Genomic DNA, 27,979 nt, shown 5'->3' on the forward strand with positions numbered 1-27,979 from the left:
AGCTACAACGACTCTGACTATATCGCGTATGCATCATATCATTTGAGTGTGCGTGCTGTATGTATGTGTGTGTGTGTGCGCGTATTGTGTTTGCATGTGAGTGGGTTGCTATTGTGTGTATTATATTCTCATGCAGCAGGTTGATCTCATGGTGAATGGTTTTTCGAATCGAAGCGTTATTCTGGCGCGCGTTACGGAAACAATAAACACACCGAAACGAACCCGGGCTAAAAAGGAAGAGACGGCCACAACAGCAATGACACAACCAAACAATAACGCCAACGATCAACATATACACGATAAAGTGTAGAGAGAGAGCAGTCGTTTGACTCTCGCAATTTTCATCGCGGGTTATTATCGAGCCGTCCTTCCATTTGTTCGGATTTGTTTGTGATTTTCATAATGTTTGTGGTGGCACGCACACAGTGTAACGATAACAATAATAAACAATATCGAGGGAAATACAGAATTGTGTGTACGTGTTGTTGTGTATTTTGTCATTGTGCTTTACTTTAATTTAATTTTGGATATATGCAATACACTAATAATCAATTCAGCAGATGAATCAGTGCGCGTACGGAAGCTCATGAGCACGGTATACACGCTTCGATTATTATCTTTTTTTTTTTGCTCATCTCAAATTTTCATTGCAAAACATCATCACACACAGTACTTTGAGCTGCCGAGCTGTGTTTGTTTTTATTTTTTTTTTTCACTTTGATTGTTGTTGCTTCTGCTGCTTGATGCCGCCAATGATGTTTGAGATCCGTTCGTTAGGCAACGTATCCACCAGAAGCATCTAACATTCACTGCTACTGTTATTACCACTGTTTCTGCTCAACTCAATTTCGAACGAGACAAACAAAAGACGAACGAGAGCAACAACAACAACATCAAAAAAAATTAATTGCGCTGATTAAATTTTCGGGATTAAATTAAAAGACGTGAAATTTGGCATCAGAACAGCACTTCCGAGATAATGAGTGAATAATTCGTTTTATTATTAATTGAGAACATTAGTCCCATTATTCTTATCTGCCAACCGAATAAATAGACCAACAAGTCTGTCAATAAGTAATGTGTATAGGAGAAAAGTTTATGCATTTAAAAGAAAGAGAAAAAAAAAAATAAACCAAAACAAAAGGATTCATATTCATATTCGGTTCAGTGATTTGTTTTAATTGAGCGGTGAAATGCTGGAATCAGCGACATTTGTTTTTCTTTTATCTAAACACACAAACATTTTGTGAATGACATTAAGTGTTGGGAAGAAAAGATTTTCACTACGGTGATACGCGATGATATCATTTTTAAACGCTAACGGATATCCATATTTATAGAGAATAATGTGAATGTTCCCAATCGAATTTATTGAGATAAACGTAGACTGGCTATAAAACCAATATTATAAACGCCGACTTAAGGCCCGGCTCAGAAATTTCAAGGCATCACATGAAAAGAGATTTATTTTTTATGGTTCGATAAAAGAGAAAAAAAACGAACAAAATCAACAACAACATCCAAAATTGTCGTTCACTTCATTCGGAAAAGTCATAAAATACCTTTTCAAACTGTCTGCATTGTCGATTCGCAATTTCTCAGCGAATATGCTGAACAATTTGGGAACAGGGACGCTTGGCGGTAAGTTGTTTTTTTCATATATATTTTTGTTTTACCTTCTTTTGTTCAAATCGATTAAAAATTATTGATGAATTGTAAGGCACGAAAGAATGAAAAAGAAAATGTCGAATTTCAAAAGAAAAAAAAAACAATATTAGAATATGTATATACTGCCTGGTTATTGCCGTCGGATAATATTGTACGCTCGCTGCAATAGTTTGCAAAACACAATGAGCTGAGCGAAAGCCATCATATCCAGCGAAAGACTAGTGCAAAATAAATAAAATTGACCAATAAAAATGTAGAGCATTTAAATAAATTGATATACATGAAAGAAGATCAGTTTTTTTTACAAAACTCAAAATTGTAAAATATGAACATTCGCATATAAGATTCCATTCGAATTGAATACTATTGATGCTGTTACATTTTTAAATGTGTCTCTTTATTTATTTTCATTGCGATTTCCGGAAAACTCTCAAAGAACTAAAAGTATGATCATGTTTCGATTCAAACTGTTTCAATTGAATTACCGTCGCTTAACACGTACAGAGTTCTATGGTTTTAGCACATTTCAAGTTACATATGTTCATAAAAAGTTGATTCCAAATTTTTTTTCAACCGGCGAAAAAAAAAGTGAAATATATCATACAATGCGCATCATAAATTCCATCTAAAAAATGTAATTATAAAATAATTCCCACTTTAAACAAATGCGTAAAGTATAAAGTTTCCAAATCCATGGATATTCGTTTCAATTTGCCGTTTGTTACTTCCATATTTATGGTTAAATTTGTTTTACTCATTGATTTTGTTACAGCCACATTTGCCAAAATATTCATTTTTCAGTTTTATTTTATTCATTAAATAATTAATTTCACTCGAATACATTCTCTCTCTCTCTCTCTCTCTCTCTCTCTCTCTCTCTCTCTTTCTTTGTTTATCTCTCAACGGCGAAAGAGTGCTATAACGCACATTTAAATTAGTTTTGAAAGTGGAAAAAGGCCGTCAAATGCCTACCAGGAGAGAGCGTAGCGCATAGAACGTATAAATATTTATTTTGTTGTACGGCACCACATTTTAATGTATTTATAATCTGGCAATTATGTGTCGCATTTGAGAATGAAACGAAAGACTTTAAGCGAAATTGCTGGAATTTATTTTTCATATAGCGAAAATTCGATTCAAACGCAGAATTAAATAAATGTATTTGAATTAATGTTCGTGCTAAATGTGACTGTATAATTGTATTGTGGTTAGCACTGAAATCGAAATAATCATCTTCTATTGGCGATAGAGAAAGGCGATTGAGACAAATAAATGAGTTTTTCTTGTCCAGATTTTCATTTGTCGGCCATATATCAAACCACAAAAGATATCTCACTTCTAAAAGCATCTGAGAAATAATTTATTGACCGCATGCTACACGGTACACTATGTAAATAAAAATTGTTTTGACAAAAAACCACTGCGTTGATGAGTTAATTGCACTATCGTTGTATTTTGTTGTGTCGAAAACAATATTTGTGAAAATAAATGCATCCGACACATTGTCAAATCGCCACTCTAAATATTAAGCTCCATTCAACAATATAATTCATATTTAAATAACGAAATCTATGAACGTTATATTTTATGTATAAAGTTTATTTAAAGTCTCGTTGATCCTTTGCTTCGGTGTCAGTGTGCTCAACACATATTCCATGCATGAATCCATTTCACGCAAATCACAGCGGTTTGAAAGCATTTTGGCAGACTCGAAATGCCATATATGCACAAACAGTTATACAATATACACCGGATGAAAATGCCACCGCCGCCACCGATGTCCCTCTCCCTTTTTGTCTGTTGGCTTGCGAAATAAATTAGTGTCAATGGAAAAGCATTTGCAAAGAATAAATTGGGCTTAAAGCTTCAAATATTTTAATTTCATGCAGTTAAATTAAAACAAACGAGCAGATCTTCTATTTTCATCTGAATTCAGATCAAGTGACCACCACTCTGGTTATTCTTCCTCAACGATACATTATTTTTATATTTATAAAATCTATATGAAACAGTGACATCCGACACACCTACGATGCGATTCAATTGATTTTCCGCGCGACTATTGTGGTCGTACAAAATATAATTGCCATGAATATGGATGTTGCACACAAATTACTCCATTTCATTTCATTTGTTTTTTGTCCGTTAATATAGCGGTAACAGATTGTAGAAAAAAAGTGCCACACACACACAAAAATCAAGTCGGCACTCAGCACACAGCATATACACATAAAATAGTTATGGGATATATTTATATTTGGCTATAAAACGATCGGCGCATAATAAAGTTTAAATAGACGAGGTAAAAGTAACATGTGGATGATGACCCTTTTTCGCCTTCAATTTATTTCGTTTCTTTTTTCTAACGTTTATTTTTTCCAATTTTTAAACTGATTTAAGCTGAAAACAAGTGGCACTTAAACTATATTAACGCTATAGTGGTGTCCGCCACTTTTAAACAACCTGCATATGGCGACAAAATGTCGATCATTGGCATCTATTTTTTAATTATACATGGAGTTTATATACAAGTTGGGCTTTAGTCGTCGTCGTCGTCGTCGTCGTCGAAGTTCAAATGTCGAAATGAAAATGGTAAATATTGGAATAGTTGGCACAACCAATGAGTCGGATGTTCATTCATAAAATGTGGCAACCATGAAGTCAGCACCATTCTTGTAATTTCATCGTTTATTTCTGAAAAAGAAGGAGAAGAGAGAAATGATTCAGAAGAAAAAAAAAACACACGCGAAACATCTTCGTATTGATTTGAGATCGAAACGAGAAGATGGTTTTCATAATTTCTCAGTAAAATGTTTCACATTGAGAGACGCTTTTTTTCTTCTTCTGTTATTGTTGTTGTTAAAAGTGTTAAATTTAACACCTTCATATGATGTCAGCTACCGTTTGTGAAGATACCGTGGATTCATGACGAGATTGACACGAGAAGAGCGCATATCATAGATATGGTGCAAGATGCCATGTATAACAACGCATGAATCTCATTTCAACATTTCGAATAAGAAGAGTAAAAAAGAATATATATATATGAAACAAGAGCGAAAAGCCAAAGAATGTGTGAGCATTCAGAGTTCCATCATCTAACAAATGATCACGAAATAGCACAACACTCCAAAATTTCTATCAATTTATCGATCGTTATTTTTCACTAAACATCGTCATATACATGACTAATAATAGCCGACACGACAGTATATTCTTGGTAAACAAAACACTTTTTAATAAACTGCCATAAAAGTTGAAAATGTAACACAACAAATATGCCCAAAAAAAACCATTGCTCATTTTGACAAGACCGGACGATTGCGTGCATTCTTCGGTCGTGAACGATTGATTAACTTATAGCAAACGATTGGTTTATGTTTACTCGCCATAAAAGACAAAGGCATACATATATAAATGGTCGATTACATATTGTCACCTCTTCATTTATTCATTTGGTGTGTTTTTTTTTTTGCTTCAACTCTAACTAACATTTTTATTTACCTCTACGGCTTGATGTCTATTGCCTTTTATTCCAATATCACGCTTTTTGTTTAATAAATCAATTATAAATTGTGCTAAAAAATAAAACGTCTAAACAATTTAATGATGGTGTTCATTGGAAAATTAAAAGTTAATTATCGCAGTCAAGCCGTCGTCTTTTGTTTCATTGGCTTCGATGTTCATGTTTTTTTTTTTCGGTAGTGTAATTCACACACGGTAGCTTGTATGCGATATGAAAACAGTAGGCAACAGACATGAATACATTGCGCACGATTGCTGATTTCATTTGATGAGTCAAAGTGAGATAAACTTTTTGGAAGAAATGGAATGAACGAAACGAGAGAAAAAAAGGAAATATTCCGCTTCGATCTGAAAAAAAAAAAAAACGAACAGAATATCTGAAATATTCGTGGCCCGGGCGAAGTTTAATATATTTTTCGGTTGCCAAATATTTGTTATTGTCTTATGGCACCTTTAGTCACTGACGACGGGGCACCTCTCTGCATATGTGTATATTGAATGTGACTTTGTTTGCGCATTGCGTCGTGAAGTTTTAAGTATAACTTTTTTTTTTTTTTTTTGAATTGAATGTAGACGCACCTGAAGAACATTTTAGTTTTGTATCTGATTCACTTCTGTTCTGTCCATATCAATAATAAGAATATTGTTGAAAATAAGCAGCGGCAAAGTGTAAATAGTTGCAGTAGAAACAAATACAAATGTAATGATTTTGAATGAATACGATAGGCGCTGGGGTCAAATTGAACGGCTCAGAAATGAAACAGGTTTTGCGTAACAGAAATATATACCTTTCCAAACTGTTTAAATACAAAAAAGAATGAGACGAGCGAGAAAAAAAAACTATTAAATGAAAAATCACACGTATGTGCTAATTCTTCAAAAAAAAAATGTTTTACCTAAATTATTTCGTGCAGGTAGAGAGAATGAACGATCAAGAGAAAAAAAACGTGAGCAATTTCTATATACAGAAAGGTAAACGATGGACAGCTTTATGAATAAAGAATAAGACACGATAGATGGAATTGAAAACTATGAACGCATCTTCCATGTACAGCCTCGACACCAAGCAATATATACTAGACGTCTACTTTCATAATTCATGTATTTAAAGAAAAAAAGATGAAACAATATCACACTTATTGAAACTACAACAAAATCTCTCACTTGCTTGTTCTTCTGGATGAATTTTCCATTAAATGAAGAAGCTTGAAACGCGAGCGATCACGAAACAAAATGGATCGAAATGTGTACATATTTAGATAGTCTCGACACCTCGAATGCGTCGACTGAATTCAATTTAATGGCAAAGACTATCGAGGAAACGGCAATGAACCTCTTCCTTTTTCGATGTTTTCCTCTCTCTTGTCTTCTTCTTCTTCTTCTGTGTGTGCACTTCGTTTGATACTCTAAAATGATGCTTGCAAGCAATATATCTGCATTTCATTAATAAATCAGATGCCATTGATTCATGTATATATTTATGAATAAAAGAGTAAAATGTTGAATGATTTTTTTTATTGTTTCTTTGTTTTATTTTTAGGTCAAAAAGATTGTGATTTACCGAAATCGTATTCATACAATCAACTTCCGAATGCAGGTTCATCGGAACCGGGCGGTGGTCGACTGAATGTATCCGGTGGTATTTGTGAGCCTCATAATTTACACCAGGATCAGGTAATGTTAATGACTAAATAACAAACCAATAAAAATAAAAAATATACCATTGATATTGTGAATAATTGATAAATCTATTCACAATACCGTGAATTATGGCGACCGGCTTAAGATTCATTTGTTATTTATATGATCTCGAAAGAAGTTAGACGCATATAATTGATATCTGTATGCAATGGCAGACAAATCCAGAAGTGACAATATTGTCAAATGTTGTGTCTTTTTCTGCTCACATATGGGAAATATAATTTTCTCACTTTGTCATACCTGCCAAAAAGTGTACACTTGGCATTTAGAATACAAGTTGGATGCTCGATGCCAAATTAGTTGGTGACTCGTGTCTAATACAATACTTCTTGATGCCATAAAATATACATAGGTCTATGACGAAGAACTTGAGTACAACATTTGACTTTAATCGAAATATACGTTCACACAAAAATAAGCATGCATTGAAAACTATTTAAAATCTTAAGATACAACGAATTTATTATGCGAGGAAAAAAATGTTTTGTTGTCACACTGGGTTTCGATTTAAGAGTTGAACTGATTTTACAGCCGCCAGACTAATGCACATACTATGTTATACGAGTTTTTTTACGTATTAAATGGAAATTTTTAATAATTGATTTTTTTTTCTTCCCTTTTCTAAATCAACATCCGCATTGGGTCGTTGTTATTGTCGTTGCTGTTGCTGCTGTGCCATTGCCCAATGTTGATTTTGCGTTGTGGCCATTCATTCCGAAATGAATCCATAGAACGCGGAAAAATCCAGTAAACAAAAACGACACCGAACCCGTTTCACACCGGCTCAGTTAAATGAATTGGAAAGATGTTTTTCGAAAACTCATTATCCAGATATTTTTATGAGAGAGGAAATTGCCATGCGAATAGGGCTAACGGAATCAAGAGTACAGGTAAGTGCCAGCACAGAAATTCTCATCAAATTTTTCTATCCAACAAATCAATTCAATCAAATTAGATTGTATGCCATATTCGAATGCTATTAGCAGCGTAATTGATCATACATATATTTCTGTTTGCATCTTAAAACACAAATATACAAATGAATAACAAATCAGTTTTATTGTGATGCAAATAATGGCTACTTAAGGTTTTGACTACTGTTGTATCCACAACATTGACACATGCTCTCTGTGTGTCGTTAATTGTGTATTTGCTTAATTAAATCGAATTATTATTTTTATATGCTCAACATTTGCTCGATGTAAATAAACAAGGAATTATCTAAGGTCTGGCATACGTCTGCTAATCTTCCATCAATTTCTTTCGATGTGTTATTATTACAGTGGCCATTTGCATAGATGCTTTCATACACTCATCTCATTATTCAGTCTGTATGTTGTTAGACACTCGCATTTTGTGGAAAATTCTTCATTCGACTGTGTGTTGCATGCATTCGTCTCAATGTCCAAATAAGAACGCAATTCAAATCGCAGGACTACATCGAATGAAATGTGTTGAACAAAGTGTATACGTATTGCGACTAAAGCATTCAATGATTGTGATATGTGAGAGACATTGTTAGGAATATGAAATATTGGCAAAATAAATTTACATACATTTGAATTTGTAATTTCTAATCAGCATTCGTCGCTATAAATTATTTCGTACAGACACATGTTTCGAATTCCAATGGAAATGAACGAATTAGAGAAAAGCTGCTCATAATCAAAATTCATTGTTCCATGATTTGTGATTGAATTTGCAATTTTCGATTTCGAGAAGATCGCATTCGATATTTTGGTTCATTTTATAAAACATCCCGAGTGAAAAATGGCATTGAATTTTTCAATGCGTAGTGTCAAATGGCATTTAAGCAATAAATCGACACCGCATGGCTATAGCGATGTGGTGTATGCACTCAACGTGCACACGGACCATGCGGTCTCGATTTATTGCTTAAATGCCTTTGACACTACGCATTGAAAAATTCAATGCCATTTTTCACTCGGGATCTCATAGTTTGATGGTGAGAAAAAAAAACGTTGATTTACCACATTGAATCCACACACCAAGGAATAATTGTATGAAAAGTTGAAAATGTACGGTTCGAAATAACTGTGAAGAATTGAGAAAATCTCAATCGCAATATATGTAGTTTAAAACTGGTTTTTATTTTGAAATGTGTCAACCCTTAGTATTTTGTTAATCTTTCATTTGCTATGGTGAAATAAACATGAATAACAAAAAAAAAACGATGCAGAATTATCAAACAAAACCAGCAAGTAACTGCACACAATTCCAAAAAAAAATCGATGCTCTATAATTAAAAGCAGTTGAACTGAAATTTCATTGATGCTGACTGTAATTGTGTGCATGTAAATTTACCCAGAGTGAAAAATGTAAACTTGAACACCGATTACAAATAAACATTTTCATTTAAATTGAATGCCAATTTCTTAATACGATTTATTAAATGCTGTTAAGTTTTGATAAATAAAAATACATGTAATTTAATTAAAATGCATACACTTCGAATGGAAAGTGAAAAATGTTGTTGTGTTTTGTTTGTGCGTGGCCAATACGAGCAGTAGTGATAGTATTGCTATAATAGCAATTGGTGTGTGGCTGTGCCACACCAAAAACGAAAAACAAACTGTAAAAAAGAATATATTGTAAATAATTAAAGTCCATTAGCAACGAACACATGCTTCATAGACACACAAGCATAATTGATATTTTATGCGAAATCAAATTTAATTTACATTACGTATGTTTTACACATTAATAATCTATAAACCTACATATTTGTAAATCGATTTGTGAATTCATTTTGCATTGAAAAATGGTCAAAATCACTTATTCAAAATATAATCGATCGAATTGGTGGACTCGACCATGAATTTTCATAATTTTTCGTATATCTTGTGTGTGCGTATGTGTCTAAGTCAATGAACGCTGTCTGTATGTTTGTACTATCAGCACACGATAGACAGATGAAAAGCCTTCCATTTTCGGAAAAAAATCAAGTGTCGGAACTTTTTTTCTCGAAAAAAGGTTTTCTCATAATTAAAATCACTAAATTACCCATATCAATTGTTGCATTAAAATATCATCACAGATTTTTTTTTACTTGATGAATGTCAATTGCAATTTTACTGAATGCAGAAAATAAATAATGATGTAATACATATCATACATGGGCACGGTCAAAAATTAATGGGGGCTTCCAACCGCCAAAGAAAAAGAAAAGACCCTAGCAAATCAAAAGAATTCTGTCCATCTCACACAAAATTGAAAATCGAAAAAAAGATCTTCATGATTGTGGAGGATCTTTATTCGGGCTTACATCCTCCTGTGCCCATGTATGCTGCAAAGTGATTGGAGTAAATTCAATTGGTTATCAATTGGCATGCAAAAAAAGAGGTGACAAGTGTTCAAGTAGTGTTCGTGTGCACTTCTCTGACTTTTGTGTTTTGTCACTCAATGTCTTTTATCTCTTTTTTTTATGATGAGTTGAATAAGTTCAATTGAAAGGATAATATCGCGCCATTAAATTCGAATCACACGTGAAATTCAATTGAAATTTTGTTTGTATTGAGTTTATTGTACTGGATCCACGTAGATTATCACTTCTTTGTCAGTTTTCACATCAAAAACTAGCATTCCATCGTACGGTTCGTTCGATCTCCATTCCATTCTTCAGTTGTTATTCAAGTAGATTGAAGAATCTGAAATACTTTGCAACCGAAAGCAAAAAAAGAGAAGAAAGAACATGTTACGTGCAAAGTGGTGTTCGCTTATAGACGCGTCAAGAATAAATTTAGTTGCGATATTCAACAGATTGATGGATTATGTGACGATATATGCATTCGCTGTGAGAGAGTTGATGGTTTAATGCATACAAACACAAGCATGATTGTTGCCAATTTTTCAAGATCAGCTCCAACTTTGGCAATCATGAACGCTTATACGCGTATATCAACTGTCTAACTGCATTCAGTGGAAATTGAAAAGAAATCCATCTAATCAAATGCATAAAACTATGTAGAAAAGTAAAAAAAGCGATGAAAAGAATAAAAAAAAAACAAAAGAAATCTATTTATTCGAAAGTTAAAAATGATATTTTAGTTTGTCGCAACGCATCATGTGAGAATAGTGAAAAGTCAAATGGTTTCAGTTTAGCATAATAGCGGATTATTCTGCATCGATTTTGTTCTCCTTCGTCTTCTTCGTTTTCAGTGTACCGTCAAACCGATTTCACAATGAGCTGTGTAATAAAGCGATCAGAGGATTTTCCCCGTGGTATTTGTATGTGGCATGTCGATGTGATGAATTGCTCCCACATTCGACGATGCGTCGCTAAAGATTATGTTAAGATTTATTTTGTTATTCAGTCTATTTCGTTCGCACACTTGCCACGATGGGTGAATTAATATATACAGTCTCAATACATTGACTGTAATGTAACGTGTATTAACTCACCCCTTGTCAAATAATGTTTGTTGCTTATTTGTTTTTTTTTTTCATCATAATAATAAAAAAAATGGTAAGCATGTTATTAGAACTCATGGAAAAACTATTAAATCATTGGATTAGCTCAATTCACATTATTAGCTACTTATTCGATGGGAATTTATGTGATGAAATGATTTTCGATATTTATTGAAAATTAAAGTTTTTGATTTTCACTCGGTAATGTGTGATATATTCATGTTTTGCCGAAAAAATGTTGAACAAATGCACCAAATCGGTTGGTTCTATTCGAAAAAAAATGGTGCAGCAAAGAAAGGGCGACAGTAGTAGAGAGTGAGAAGAAAAAGCAGAAGAGTAAACCATGATTCCCAACTGAGCGGAATAGAGAATTAGCGCAATGGGCGATCAAATAATCGAAATCAAAACGAATAAATGTACAATTGCATTTTATTTAGCTGTGTCCTGTGTGTTGTTGTTGTTATTGTTAACATAATTTTCGCTTACACAAATTATTCAAACTATTTGTTCGTTTAATAAAGATTCAATGAGTAATTCGGTACACGTGACCGTATATTTAATAAACTAGAAACAGGAAGAGCGATTGTGCGCATCGCATTTTCGATATCCGAACAAATGGGCGAACGGCAACAAACAGAAACATTCGAAATGAAAATGTGTCGTCGATTTGGTGGTGCGTGCGTACGTGGTTACATGCTATCAAATAGATTTATTATTGAAATGGTAACCGGAAAAAGTACGATTTGCCCATAGAGGTGAATGCACACGCCACGAAACATTGTCGAACACATACCTGTGAACGTTGGCGCAAGTGTGCCACGCCAAAATCATTTCAGACAGTCGCTCATCAAATGATTATTCAATTTTCTGTTCAATGGGAGTAAGAGAGAGAGATACAGAGACACTGAAGTAAAAGCGAGCGCATAATGTACGCACCTTATTTCGAGCACTTTTATTTGATTTGATCCGGTAAGCAATGCTCTCATATCGTCTACCTAAACTAAATTATTCTTTATGCATTTCAATCAAATAAAAGTGCAAAAGGTTTATGCTTTTATTATATTGCAAACAATTTATTGCTTTATTTTGATCTCTACAATCTATTCCGTTGCCATTGCCATATTTGGCAGTGACGAGAATCAAATAAAATACAAATAAATAAATAAAAGTAGACAGCTATAACAACAGGCGCGCACGGGTGAAGATTCTGATTTCTTTTTTGTGTTTTTGGTTCATCCTCTTGTCGAGTATTTGTTTCATTTAATTTCGAGCACAGGTAAATTTTTAGAGCTCTCCCAGATTTTCTTTGATCTCATATATGCGCTTGAGTCGGTTCTTAGCCACTTTTATTTTGTTATTATTAAATTCCTATCCGATACACAGACAATGTAAAACAACAAATTACAAATATAACATTTCAAGTGAAGAAAAATTTTAATAAAATATGGAAATCTATAATGAAAATCAACTTTATGAGTGGACCAATGAACGAGAGAAAGAGAGACGGAAGGAGAGCAAAAGATACAGCGTTGAGAAATTAACAGAGTACTGCTTGCATTGTTTAATAACAAGCACAAACTCAAGAGGCAATTTTTTTTCTATGAATTTTCTTATAGCCTCAGTTTTATTTTGTCGTCGTTCTAGTCCTTATCTGTACCGAAAAAAAAAAATATCAATGAAAATATGGCTTCACATTTGTTATTATTAGTTAGCTTAACCGATCCCAAAAAAGAGCGCAAAAAAAGAATCTCGGTAATCGAAAAGCGACAATCGAGCGAACACTGAGGAAATTCCCAGTGCTACAGAAATAAAGAAGAAACTTTTGCATGAAGACAATCTCACCTTCACCTTTTCCATTGGCTCCTCTCGGTGAGCTATTTCCTTTTTTTCCTCTTATTTTCTTTTTAAATCATAATTATAATTTATAATAATTGCCTTTAATAATGTGTTTTTCGAAATATCGAAAGCCCTATTCGTTTCGAATTTTTTTTGGTTCCATTTTTCTTTCGGTTTTCCCTTTTTTTGCATTACTCGAACACATCTTTTGAATTTGGTTTTACCAGGCGCTCTTCAATAGAGAATGAAGATGGTAGCATGAAGAAAAAAAAATCATCGTGAAACAATAAGCAACCAAAACGAAAAAGAAAGCAAATTGACTTTTGGTGTCTTTTCGGTTTGTTCGGTGTCTGCGTGAAATAGAGCATGGCGCAAAGGACATTCGCATATCATAGTCGTCGTCGTCGTCGTCGTCGTCATCGTTTTCATGTGTTTTTGTCGGTTGTGTATTTGTAAGTCTCGGCCATAAACTCAAATCCCTTAAGCTGACAATGTTTTATATTAATGCGATATTTACCCTTCGCACGAAACGATATTATAATTTTATTATTATTACTATTATTATGCAGCTATTTTCGATTTCTAGTGTTTTAGCCGTCAACATGTTGGTGTTGTTATTGTTGTTGGTATGGTTGGTTGGCCCTTTTAAGCGAATAGTAAACAATGATTTTGGTGTGTGCAGTGTGTGTGCAATCGAAATTGTTTGTATGTAATGTGCATTGCATAAACGAATCTGACACATCAATCGCGGCATACGGACATGGACATAAACTAGGCTAGAAAAAAGTGCGTATCATGCTTGCGTCATGCGTCGTTCATACGTGAGAGAATTTGCTCGACACTCTTTCAATAAATTCCATTTTAGTCATATTATTGTTGCCCATTTGCTTCATTTTTCGTCCCGAACACACACACACACACACACATCGTTTCCACCGTATCATTTCATTTCTTCATTCTATGGTTGCCCTTTTTCGCTACCAAATGCAATGCCACTAAATACGTTAACTACAAGGGAACCGTATAATAAATGATGTTATACAACATTTATCCCATATTGAATGAAATAAAACATATTAACAGCTCTGTACACATTCACACCTTGTGTTTGCACACAATCTTTTCATAATGTGCACTGCAAGAAATTATGTGCATGAAGATCTACAGAGAAAGAGCAACAGAAATACATGCGAAACGGTGTGAGCCAAAGAAAATGATGGCAACAAACGTTATTATGGTCGTTTTTATTCTCTTAGCTAGTTTTGATCGCAATAATAGTAGTTAAGTGTATCACATGAGTTGAATCAACACTACATTCACTGTGTATTTGATACAAATCAAATGGAAACAGCGAATCGATGGTTTTTCGCTTTTTCGATTTTATTGCTTTCATTTAATTTATTATTTATTTCTTGTGGTTTTTTTATCGATGTCAATTTTACCGTTGTATGTGCTCCAAAACAGAGTCAAATCTAATCCAATATTGGTTGGCAGGATAACAAAAAAAAAATGTTTGCTTTTGTCAAAACTGTTGTTAAGAAATGTTAAAACTTAAGAGCATGCAAAACTTTCGAACATGTTTTGCGGATACCATTAAACCAGACAACATCCTTGTATACATTTGCTTTGAATTTTCCGACCACAAATTAATTTTATACACACAAATAGTTCGTCTTCAACAAGACTGTATTTGTTCCTCTCTCCTTTCGTTCCATTCATCATTGACGATTTAATTCAATCAGTACCTGTGTGTATGTGATTTTTTTTTGTTTATTCAACAATAAAAAATGTTTAATTTTAAAACGATTTTTCGATTCGATATCATATAGCATATGCCAATTCCGTATGAAATTACTAAAATGAGTTGTTTGCATTAAACACGTTTGTGTACATATTACCAATTGTCAATGGATCGAATTAAGCAAAAAACATTGGCGTTGAATGAAGAGCGAAAAAAAAAACGCCGAAAATAATTGATTCATAATCGAATCCTTTAAAAATGTTCACAATTTGACCGAAAATCCATTTTATCTTATGATGCAAAAGCATTTACGATTTATGCTTTTTAAAATTATCAATTCAATATAAATTATTTTTGATTTTCTCATTCTGTTCAATACTCATATATATGGCAGTTGATTTGGATGGTTTTTTTTTCCATAATGATGCAACTTATTAAATTATGCCAAATAAAATTAAAACGGTTTCATTTTCAGTGCATTTTTAAAATACATTGTATTGTAACAATGGAAATGAATAAAGTTCGAATTTCATGGCACAGTAAATTTATGATGAAAACACTTACGATTTCAATCTTTTCGAATTATTTTTCTCGCTCTTTCCCTCTTCCTCCCTTTCTCTTTCACTTAAAATTTTCAGTAATTAGTGACATTTATAAAAAAAAAACAACAAACAATTCGAAATGATGATTTGTGCGATGCTTTCAAGCAATGAAATTGCTCTCAATTTTAATTATTTTTGTTCGGCTGTTAAGTGTAATTAATTAAAGTTGCGATTTTTATCAAGCAATCGAGTAACATCCATTTATTGTTGTTAGCACGGCTGTTATTCAATTGTGATGATCTGATTTTCATAAACAGTTCTATAAGCGGGTAAATGCAATGCAATCCACTAAGATACACTTGAATCGATACATAAGAATCTCACCATGATAATATTCGACAGTAAAATTAATTTAGCTCCAGCTACTTGAAGTGACAAACTTTGAAAATGTTATCTAAATAAATGCGATGTGAATTCGTAAAAATGTTCGGTTTGAGTTGATTACAAAAACAGTCAATCGAATTGCTCCATCAACATATAATCAAAATGTGTGTATGAAATGGCCATTTTACCGCCCATATCAATCGTATTGGCCAATAATCGTAACATTACTGCCGTTTTCGTTTATCCCTTTTTTTATTACTTTTCCTATGCAAAAGTGTGGTTCAAAATGCTTCAGCGTGTGATGTCTACACATCACATGAGAATGGCATCGATAAATGGTACGTGGCGGCATACGGGTGGCGCAAGTATTCCAATTCAAATCAAATTGAATGTGTCATCATCATAAGGCACCATTTCAATTTCGAATCGAATAGTGAAATTGAATTTATTGGCAAACAGCTATCATTTTCAGCCATTTCATCAAGAAAACTTCTTCCGTCTTTTCGTGTAAATGCATATCTCGTATCGAATGCTAAAACAAGAATAAGCCGATGCGATCATTTCAGAGACAAAAGATGATGCTGTGATAAAATCTAGCACAAATTCACCACGTCGTTTTAAATTAAATATAAATTTCCGACAGGACAATGAAGTAGATCCCCGGACAAACTGTGTATTTGCATATCAGATTTAAGGATATGGTTTTTTTCTGTTGTTGTTGATTCGTAAGTATCGAAAGCACTCACATTGAATTCATATTGTTCAATTATTTATCGATGTAACGAAAAACAAAATACACAAACACATACACACGCAACAACAAAAAAAAAACGACGACTAAAGTAACAATAGCAATGCCGATGGAATCTTTCCTATAAAACTTTGTCCTTATATTTATGGAGTTGATGACAAGTTCTGTCTAACTCTGTGTAGACAGAAAAAATGAAATTCTTCGTATTAAGTATTCGTTGTTCTTCTTTGATTCCGAAACGTATCTCGAAAATATCTTTGCCTAAGCGGAAGCTAAAAAAAAAAACATTAAAAAGACTTGAAAAGAACTTTTGGCATAAGCTGACGCCATAAAATAATTCACATTTTGTTTCCATTTCCATTTTTTTGTTCTTCCCGGTCTGTCTCTGGATCATGTGTATTTGTGTAAAGAGCGAAATGCAAGCAAACGCCATCCAATGCCAGCCCAAACGCGTTAACAATAAACATAGAAAAAAGAATAAATAAAAAAGTATAGATATCTGAATTTAAATGTGTGTACGGAAAATAAGAAAAAAAAACACATTTTCTCGATTTGAATTAAGCCCACATTTTCATATACACAACACGATTTGTTATTCCGAGCCATTTTGTATGAACGAAAGCAACGTTCTGACAAAAACAACAACAAAGATAACCAAATAAAACACGCACAGAGTAAGAAAGAAGCTCGGAAATTGTAGGACTGTGGTAATATAGATGATACCCAACATTTCTACGTATATATAAATATATATGTATCTATTATGTATGGAGCCGAACGGAATGCGCGCTGAAACCATGAGCGTAATGTGAATATATTGCATAACATAAAATACACATATATATTTTTGGTGTATGCGAGAGAGAGAGTACAAACAAAAAGCCACAGCTAAAAGCTAACGTACACGAAATGGATGTTGTACTAATATGTATGGATGGATACTACGTTCGGCTGCTTTTTACTTCGCCTCATCACTGCTATCGTTGCATTCGATCCCCGACATGTAACTATGGAAACTGAATTTTCTCATTCTCTATCTATCTATCTCTCTTTTTGACTCTGTTACTCGCACTTTTTTCTGCCCTGAATTTGTCGAACGTCGAATCCATTTGAGTTTTGTGATCCCAAGCTGTTTTTTTTATTCTTATTTGCGCTTTCACACACAGTCATTGTTTCAGAATGGCGTACATGAAACCATGTCCCGTTTGTTTGATTACAACTTTGCCGAATTCGAAGCGAAAACAATAATAAAAAACGAACAAATATAGAGTTAGTAAAAGAGAGAAGGAAGTGAAAAAGAGAGATTCATCGAAATTGGTTATAGCTTGCCAATTAATCTACATCAATTCAATTCTTTTTCATTGAATACATTACGATTACTACTGCATAATGTGTTGCATTTATTGAACGCTCGTCTGTCATAACTGTTTGGTTATGCATTGTAGTCACTAGACGATTTTCAAATTAAACTTTTCAGTAGACGTTCACTCAATTTTGATTCAAAAACTTTCCGAATTAACTATGGAAAAGATAAAGGAAAACTATTTTCAAAAATATTACATTTGCATCGATTCCTATTACCACATTGACAAAAAAACGTCTCTGTTTCGTTGAATATTCCATTAGTAAAATAATGAATTCGCATTCGTTTAATGAGGGAATTCCGTATAACCGGATATTTCAGCGAAATATATGTGTGTGTTTTAAATTGAAAAAGTTCAAAATCATGAGTGTTGCACCCGGGAAATGAACGTTTCGTTGACACATGCAAAATAACTGACGGCGAATCTTGATTTTTGGTAAATTTTTCGCATAAATTGCACCAGTTCAATGACACACCCGTTCGGATTCTATTGTTAGAAAATATAATAAAGAATAAATGTGTGCCGGTTGAAAAGTAAACGTCAACAATTCAATGATACTGTATCAAATAGCTAAACTCAACATGAATTATTGCCAGAAATATGGTGGCATGTAGTAAATATTCTGCGCACCACTGTACTGTCACATCAGTGTGATAGAGATAGTGTGTGTGTGTGTGTGTGTATTCACGCTTATGATGTTGACGGATATACCAAAAATAAACTGACTTCACATTTTGTCTCGCATTTTCGGTTGGTTCTCTGGGGAAACAAAAAGTACAAGCAAAATTACTTTGAATGCAACGCATTCCATTTGCCGACTTTGTCTTTTCATTCGTTTGTCAATTTCAACTTTGTTTTGCTGCCTTATTCATTTTATTTATTTATCGTGCATTTAGACAACACTTCACTTTTTTTTCTACATAACACATCAATGGACGACTCACTCAAATTCTATCTGTTTTATTTTTATTTTTTGCTATAAAAATGAATAGAAAAACTTGAACGATGTTTCTGGCATTGATTGCATTATCGTGTTTTAATTCTGCACAGAAAATAATAACCGAAACAGCCACTCAATTATTTCCCATTTCACTTTTTCCATTGGATGTGGTGACGGGAAAAAATCACCGTTAATATTTCACCATTTAATATTTATAAACGTGAATTCTGGCCGGAGAGCTGCAGTTCAGTGTCATGCTGAATGCAGATAACAACATTCATTCGGTGCAAAATTAATATGAGCCTGATTTGTGACTTGTTGTACAACAGTTAAGTAATTGATTTGCATTCGTTTTCGTTTCGATAAGCCATCGCTATTCGGCAGAGCATTTACCAATGCGAAACACTTATGAATAAATAAAATGCTGATCACAACATAGTTTTTGGAATATGAAAATGAAGATCAAACCTTGACCCAAATCTCATCCTTAATTGAACGAAATTAAATGAATAAATTGGCTGATGTAAATATATACATCAGCTAAGCATATACGGTAGATATTGAAGAAGAAAAAAAATATGGTCTAACCTTCTGGCGAAAAATTACATATAAATGACGCGTGACTTTGTTGGTATTGGTCACATTACGACAACGTTAACCACAGCGGTGTCGACAAAGACGACGATGACGATGACGACGACGACGTTAACAATAGTGCATCTTTAATGCTAAATATCTCGCATAAATATCAATAAAAGGTCATAATATGTTCGCTTTTAAAATAAATTATCATCGAATTCCCATAAGAATATCAAAACAAATGGTCAAACTTATTATTAAGACATTTCCCATTTGTTTGGATTTCTATTCTCGACAAAGAGTTTTGTGGCGAGTATCAAATGTAGAGAATGCGGGATAAAATGTGGCAAAACTAATGCCGCAAAAATAAAAGATTTTCGGGTGGTGTAAACCAAAATTATTGGAGTGGATTCGATGTATTATGGTTTATACGGTATATAACTTTCATATGCAAGCATTCAACAAAGTGTTAATGTATTTATGTGATTTACTCAATCTATTCTCTTTGTGGCTGGTGTGCCATATTCTTTATATTAGCCATCGCAATGTTCAAATAAATGAAACAATACGAATGCATTGCAATTTTAATGCGAACTTGTAGCGAAATTCACTACACTCAATTACAATTCAGCCACAAAATGAACAATGGACAAAGTATTGTCGACCAAATCACCGATAATGTTGATTTTTCCTATGGTTAATGTTCATTTATTTATTTGTTTACTGTGCGGCCGCACCATGTTTCCATGAAAAATGAATAATGTGATGAGTTTTGATGGTTTCTCTAAAAAAAGCAGTTCACTCACTCTCAATGCCTTAATGTACACAAAGTCATCGCCTGATTTTGGCATTTGTCTAAACGCTTATTCATCATCGTTGATCGTAGCTCATTTTAACATATGTAAATCATTTGGGTGATTTTCCATTTTTTGTATGGTGTGCTGTTACCAATGAATCGAAAATGCAAATCAACTGCTGTGAAAATCACAGTTTAAACCCTTATTTCTTTAATCAAAATGCATGGTGCACTGTAAAAATACCGTCTCCAAAGATTTGCGGTGTCACTATAAATAATTGATTAGTAATGGTATATGATTTGCCCTTTTTTCCAGCGGCATTTGTTTTCTTTTTCATGTGTCTGTGCACTTTTTACTCATTTTAAAATAAATTATGTCAGCGGGGAGTGATGGGTTTCATGCTTATTATTGAGTTTTTTTCCCCACTTTCACAGTTCATCGTATTGATTCGTATTCGTTCAACGATTCCAGTGAAGAAAATAAAAAGAAGAAAATTTTGATTTGAATTCAACGCGTTACGCATAGTTTTACAGTAAAATATTTTCGATATTTACACACCTTTTACTATTCTCAATCAATGCTAGTTCACTTTTTTGCCATTCTATTAATATAAATTGTATATGATACAAATTTAGTAAAGAATAGAAAAAAAAACAATATCGCCAAACATATGAGAGTTTTATATTTCTGCGATTTTTTCCCTTCTTTTACTTTATTGTCATATTTAAAGCCTGAATTAACTTTTAATGGTGCAGAGAAATTTAGTTGGCATTGGGACGAAGGGAAACCGATCCAATTCTAATTCTGTCGCAACAAGACACGATCGACTTCAGCATATTGAACAAGCTGAAAGCATGAGAGAAAAAAAAACACACACACACACTGAGACTAAAACGCAATCTGTTGTAAAAAGGCGTCAAAAACACGTTCCGAATTAAATAAAGAGGGTGGATGTTGGTTGAATCGACTAATGCGTTTGTTTGAATTCGTATGTTTTGCCCGTTTGTTTCTTCTCTCGCTCTCTAGCTCGGTGCGTTTTTTATTTCTCTCGGGCTGACATCTTCGGGATAGGGTGGAAATCCTATTTCAAACACATACTAGATTGACTGTGAATGAAGAGTAGAGAAGAAAAAAAACTAAACACGTTCCACGCCGAACCACACAAAGCGTTTGCCTTTTGAATAAATTATTATCACATTATGTGATGTTGTTTTGAATAAAATTATTTTTATCATTAGCTTTTATTGCATCTCACATAGTAATATAATGTTATTTTATTTAACAATACCGCACCATTTAGCATTCATTGAACTGAATCATTGTGATATTAGATGCTTATTTTATGCCATTAAATTTCGATTTTTCGATGATAATTCGATAGCGTCAGGTGATTCGATCAGTAATTTTCATTTTTTTTTTAATTGAATCGTGAAAGTTTATGGAAATTGATTTTATAACATCATTACACGCACAATATAAATTAAAATTCAACAATAATCTTTATTCTTCACCACTGGCGCTAAGATGACGTTCGAGAATTTGTCTATAAATACCATGGAAATCTGTTGAATGGCAAAAAAAGTGGCCTTAAGTTAATACATTTGGGAATAGACACCTCGTTAAAGAGCGGCCTAGTTTGACTTTTCGAAATTAAAAGCCATCAGAAACAGTGACTGCGTCTCCCTATCGATTGAGACGACTTGAACGAAAATAGACATATATCATATGAAAAGAAGAGCATTATTTTTGCATTATCTAGAACATATTTAACACCTGCTATCTAAAAGTGTTCTATCGTTACCCCAGTTTCTACCAACAACATAAACATTGTGCTCTTGCGTATTCTCTGCTCTCACACAGCACCCGAATTTTCAGTCAAGGGGTCACAACGAATGTGACGGAAGAGAAGAAGAAAAAAAAGAACCAGAAATACAGCAGAGCCAAGTCATCGTCATCATTGCATGCAATTCCATTTAAATCTTGATTCTATATCGTGTTGAATTCCATTAACTGTGATTTTAACCATATATTCAATGCATACAGTGGACAGACATTCTATGTCTGTGCATTCGTTACAAAACAAGATAAATCAATTCGACCGAATATTAACAGTAGAAATCAGTATCATCAATATTAATAATTCTTGTTTGTTATTTGTTCTATCTCTGTTCGATATGTGCCGATATTAAAATGAAAGGTATGGTTTCAAAATCGTCGAGCCAAATGGAAGAAGCGAAAGAAAACAACAAATGTGTTCCGAACTCCAGGTGAGTTATTTAAAAATTAGACAACGTCACTTATTTAAAATACATACACGTGCACTAATAGTTCCGTTTCAAAAATCCAATTCGAAAATTGCACACTCGCACTACCACATAAATGAACAACCGAGTTGAAAGAGAAATATAAAAAAAACCAAAAAAAAATAATTGAATGAAATGTGTGGATGATTTTTTTTTTTTGTTAAACTAGGTGCGTTGCTGCCTTCACATGGTTTGCCACCATTTGGTGCAAATATCACTAATATTGCGATGAGCGAAGGATTGTGCGGTAGTTCAATGTTTGGCAGTGATCGGTGGAGTGTTGGTGTTTCGCCAATGACAGCAGGTAAATAATTTATGAACGCTATTTTCACCCAACCATTATCCGCGGTGTGTATATTTTCACGCGTATTTTCATTAATATTTTACGTTTATTTTTTTCAAGTTTATATGCATGTTATAGACTGAACTCTAGCACAAGCAGATGTTCAGCTGTGATTAGACAAAAAAGGAAAAATGAATGAACGAATGAGTCCATATCCGTATTTTAAACTAACAGTATTTTCCATTTCATAAACTAATCCATTCTTGAAACCTCTTTTCCAATGCATACTAACCACACACACACACACAAACACAAACACATATATACATATGAAGGTTTTGGTCAGCTAAATCAATCAACCTCACTTTCTTCATCAATAAATAGTGGTTTAAATACGGGAATAAATATATCGTCAATGGGCGCAGGAAGTTATCAACATTATGGACTGAACGCATTGGGTGAGAGCAATTATCATAACGACCAAAACTAGTCCAATTAAAACTTCTTCTTTTGTTTCGAAATGTTGGTATTGATGTTTTGTGTGTGTCTTTGTACATTTTTTTTTGGTTTCAGTGTTTTTGAAGATGTTGTTTCCGATTGTTGTTATTATTTTTAATTTGAACACATTGATTGGTGGTTTAACCTTCTTTTGTTAATGGATTTCATATCAATGTCGTACCACTCTTAAACGTACGACACACTAGTAAAATGTAGCAAATCAGAGAGAAAACAGCATCGCTTCGTTTGAAATAATGATAGATTTGGACAGGTTTATAGAAAAAAAGAAATTCACCGTCACAATCGTGACTTTAAACACTAATTAACGGACAAATAATACTTTTTAGCCTTTTTTTAACCTAATTTATTCCATATTTTCTAATAAATTCAATATTTAGTAAGAATTGAGTGGCGTACAAGCCACTGTCTAACATCCTGACATCAGTAGCCACAGACTATGGCGACACATGCACGCATTCACACACAGTAGCAAATATGTATCATCGAGATTAACTTTTTATTTGTACGGTCGGTGTTTGTATACAATTCTGCTCTGAATATGTATATATTGTTCGTGTTCAGTCAGAAAGAGAAAGAGAGGGAGATGAAGCCTAACGAAGAGTTCTTTTGTGCTCTATTATTTTTCATTTTGGTTGATTTGTATTCGTTCGTTCTTTCTGTATGTTTCTAAATTTATAAGTCACGATCGATAAATATTTACTTATACTTTTTTTCTCTCTTCGCTTAAACGAACTTCGTTTTAAATTTTAATAAGTGTAAAGTTTTAACCACGATCCAAATATATTGCTAATCCATTTATTTTAGTAACCGCTTACATTTTCCATTCAAACGTTCATTCTTTATTCTGTATTCATCTCTGTCCATTCGCTTTGTTGTCTCTTTTTCTCCTCATTTTTGCATCGAAAGTAACATCTTTTAAAGTTTAAAAGCATCATTCGTTTGATTTGTACCTGTTCATTTTTTTTGTTTGTTTCGTTCGAAAAGGAAAAGAGAAAAAACAATAATTAAATAATTTTTTGTAAGGTCGCATGGAATTCAACAATTAGAATGTATGATTTTAGTGATCGCTGAAATGCCGAAAAAAAGTGTTAATTGTTGTTTGACATTATAAACATATAAATAAGAGTGTTGTTATTTCATTTCATATTAAGATAGATAGATAGGTTCAGAGTGAGAGTATGAGAGAGAGAGAGAGAGAGAAGTACAAGAGACAAAATGTATAATGATGGCAAAAGCGCGAGATAAGGCCATGCCCACAATGTATTTGTTTGGCATGAGTTTAGAGTCAATTTTCAGCCGTCAATCTTTCAAATGAGCAAATATGATTTCCATGAAATGGTCGAAAATTGTACCGAAAAGTGACAAAAGTGATGGTAAAGAACATGTACAAAACGCGATTTGCAGTTAGCGATTTATCCATAAACCGTTGCAATTGGCTTGACAATTATGATTTCATCGTTCAATCATCGCGGAAAATTGCTTTTATACGAAAACGAAAAGAGAGTTATTTAATTAACTACATTCCATTCTTTCCGTCTACAAATATCAACGGCAAACATTCCGACCAATATGATATGTCGACACATTGAATAATTGGCAACACACTCAAAAATTTCAAATGATTCAATAATTTTTCAGTTTGGAAATTCTTCTTTTCTCAGTGCAATGTCGATCGATTTAACATTGTTGTATACGAATGTAGTGTTACTGTTGTTGCTGTTTTTTTTTTTTTTTTACTTTGATTTGTTGCAGAATCACAAGGAAAACTAACTAGCTTTGTCAATAGCAAATGTCTGACAGAAGTTTTGCACAGTTATAAAATGAACAGAATGCAGAAAAAAGAACAACTGTATCAAAGTGGCAAAAAAAAGTCGAGTAAAAAAAAACACACACACACACAAACTCGACTTGGCTAAAAGTTGGTCGCGATGCGACACAACGTGTACAATATCAAAATGTTTTGCTATTATTTTTGTTCTATATTGTTTTGCAGGCGATTCAATGATGTACCAACACACCGTCAGTGGCATCGGTTGCTCGGGTAATTCACCAACATCAACTCCGCCCAACATAAATGCATGCTCGTCGTCGACTCCGCCTCTCGCCAACTCAAATCATCAAAACAACAACTCCAACCACGAAAACAATTCAGATCAATTGGTACGTATAGAATTGCGCCTTATTTTCCTTTGTTATATCCATTTCGGGCTTTTATTGTTCGTGCCACAAAAATAAAAATAAAAATAAAAAATACATAGAACGACTATTCCATCCGTTGATTGTGTGCGTGCATTCTCTTCCGTTGCTGTTTTTATCGCAAGAAGATAACATGAATTTTCATTTCTTTGGTCCATTGCGAACGAAGTTAAAACGGTTTACGCTGTTGTTGAACGAACACCAACGAATAAAATAAGACCATACACGCATTGCTTTCGTTGAATTCATTTTCATTTTATAATTTTCTTTTCAATTTTGAAATTCATGATATATTTACTGATATTTTGCAGGGTAGCCAAGGCACCAATCATCATGTTACCAACAATTGCCAAACAACAGATGGCAACGGGAACAATAGTGCAAATTTGAATGGTAACGGAAATGGTAATGGCACCGATGAAGATGTTTGGCGGGGACACAGTATAGCCGCACTAAGACGACGTGCATCTGAGTTAAACAACTCAATACCATCATATTTACATCAAAATTACGATCATCATCATAACTCCGTTTATTAAAAATCGATTCGGTATTGGTCTCATCGCTAATCGCAATTAAATGAATTAAAATGCTGATTGTGACATACCGAACACCAAATATCGCAAATGAAAATGCGTCAAATTGGCTTAGCATATAAATGCCACGGATCTATATAAAAAAAAAAGCTCAAACACATACACACACATACACACACAAATTCGAATTTGTTTCTAGTTTTTAGTTATGTGTACGGAAACTTCATTTGCTACTGCAAAAGTAATTCCACAGTTATTCTACGTCTACGTATCAAATAGCATGCTTAATGAAAATTAATTACCACATACCCTGTAAAGTTTAGACATGTAAACCCTTTCGGAAAGGCATTTAACATCTTACACTTCAATATATAAAATTTGAAAATCCAGAAAGAGAGACAATTTTGAAAAAAAGGAGATAAGAACAGTAACTGTTGTGTATACGAATATTAAAATAATATAAATATATATATATTGACTTAATCTTAAGAAAATAACAAAGCAAAAACAATTGTAACAGAAATGATAAAATGGTTGTCAGTACATTTATTGAGCAAGCAAGCTTGATCACTAAACATAGTTTGAGCCATATAATATCTTACATTTTTTTAAAAAAAATAAATTAATGGATAAATGTCATTTTATAAAAAAAAAACCACAACTACTACTACAAAATATTAGGAATCTATAGCTTTTTGGACACACACACACACATACACAAGAAAATTACGTACATAGGATAGATATGGGAGTTGTATCGAAAATGTATTGATACTAACTTCATTTGCGTTTCTTGGTTAGGGCAAGATTCCTTAAAATACATTTAATTAATTCAATATATCGATGTGAAAATGTGTACATTTGTATTTGATTTTGGTTTGTTTTTGGTTTTTGATTTTCAAATCAACAAAATAATGTTCATTGGCGCAACACACAAAAACAACAACTATTTAAGAATTTTAACGAGACTTAAATTTGTATACGAAATTCATCATATAAAGATGAGCTACAAGGGAATTAGAATGACAAAATAAAAACTGTTTGAAACGTAGGAATAATAGAAATCTATGTTTATGCAACAAGTATATTCGAATTAACAAACAAAAAAAAATCAGGAAGGAGTGAATAAATTTAGTGTATTATAGCGTATACATTTATATGGAAATAAATAAATTCACTAATAATTCAAACAAAAAAAAAACCGACGAAAGTTTTCGAAGAAATTAAACAGAAAAAAAAATAAAATAAATGGATGCATAATTTTTTTTTTTTTGATGATAAAGATGATGGATCAATGAGTAGCTAAGTTTAATAGAAAGAAAACCTTAGGATTACGACATCAAAATGATTTTTGATTTGATGAATTAAGATTGAATATACAACATATAAAACACTTTGCAACAAAATGAAAATGGTTAAGACTTGAAAGAATGTATACGAAATTCATACGATTCCACTGTGACAAAATATATACACAAACAAATACACATCAATATTTTACCTTTGACACATTTAAATCAAATGCGCCAAATAACATTCTCCAAATTCCACACTCTAATTGAAAACCCAAAAATTCGCATATTTAGCATAGTCCTTTTGTATGCGCGATGCCGCACCAATGTTATACGTAGATGTGTATGTCCTTGCGTTCATATTAAATGAATACACACGAATACACTCACCATTCGCTCACATACATGCATACATAAACTGAAATAAAAGAAAAACAATAAAAAAAATGGGGAAAAAACATACAACAAACAAACGCAATAACCAAAACAAGCATCTCATCCACAGATTCTATTCACACATACAAAAATTAAAGCAAAATTAAAACTATTGTAATGATTAATATTAAATTTAAAAATATGAATGTGCATAAC

At 33.1% G+C, this 27,979-nt stretch overlaps 1 protein-coding gene across 2 annotated transcripts; it reads left to right on the forward strand.

Moving 5' to 3' along the window:
* Positions 1–209: 209 nt before the first annotated feature.
* Positions 210–27,968, forward strand: LOC116338775 (homeobox protein orthopedia). 2 transcript variants are annotated; one of them, XM_031764235.1, is made up of 8 exons: positions 210–1,641; positions 6,734–6,867; positions 7,626–7,784; positions 22,457–22,526; positions 22,732–22,866; positions 23,181–23,303; positions 25,358–25,524; positions 25,872–27,968. In XM_031764235.1, exons 1-8 carry the CDS (start codon positions 1,608–1,610, stop codon positions 26,097–26,099), a joined length of 1,050 nt encoding a protein of 349 aa, XP_031620095.1. In that variant the 5' UTR covers positions 210–1,607; the 3' UTR covers positions 26,100–27,968. The 2 variants fall into 2 exon arrangements, with proteins under 2 accessions (XP_031620095.1, XP_031620096.1); XM_031764236.1 differs by lacking the exon at positions 23,181–23,303.
* The last annotated feature ends 11 nt before the right edge of the window (positions 27,969–27,979 follow it).

Source organism: Contarinia nasturtii, unplaced genomic scaffold, assembly GCF_009176525.2.
Source record: "Contarinia nasturtii isolate CC-2019 unplaced genomic scaffold, AAFC_CNas_1.1 Cnas_scaffold_414, whole genome shotgun sequence".
Lineage (NCBI taxonomy): Eukaryota > Metazoa > Arthropoda > Insecta > Diptera > Cecidomyiidae > Contarinia > Contarinia nasturtii.

Coding starts and splice junctions, on each gene's coding strand:
- LOC116338775 (XM_031764235.1), top strand. CDS start 1,608: ATGCTGAACAATTTGGGAACAGGGACGCTTGGCG. Junction 22,527..22,731: donor AAATGTGTTCCGAACTCCAG/GTGAGTTATTTA, acceptor TTGTTAAACTAG/GTGCGTTGCTGCCTTCACAT. Junction 22,867..23,180: donor TGTTTCGCCAATGACAGCAG/GTAAATAATTTA, acceptor ATACATATGAAG/GTTTTGGTCAGCTAAATCAA.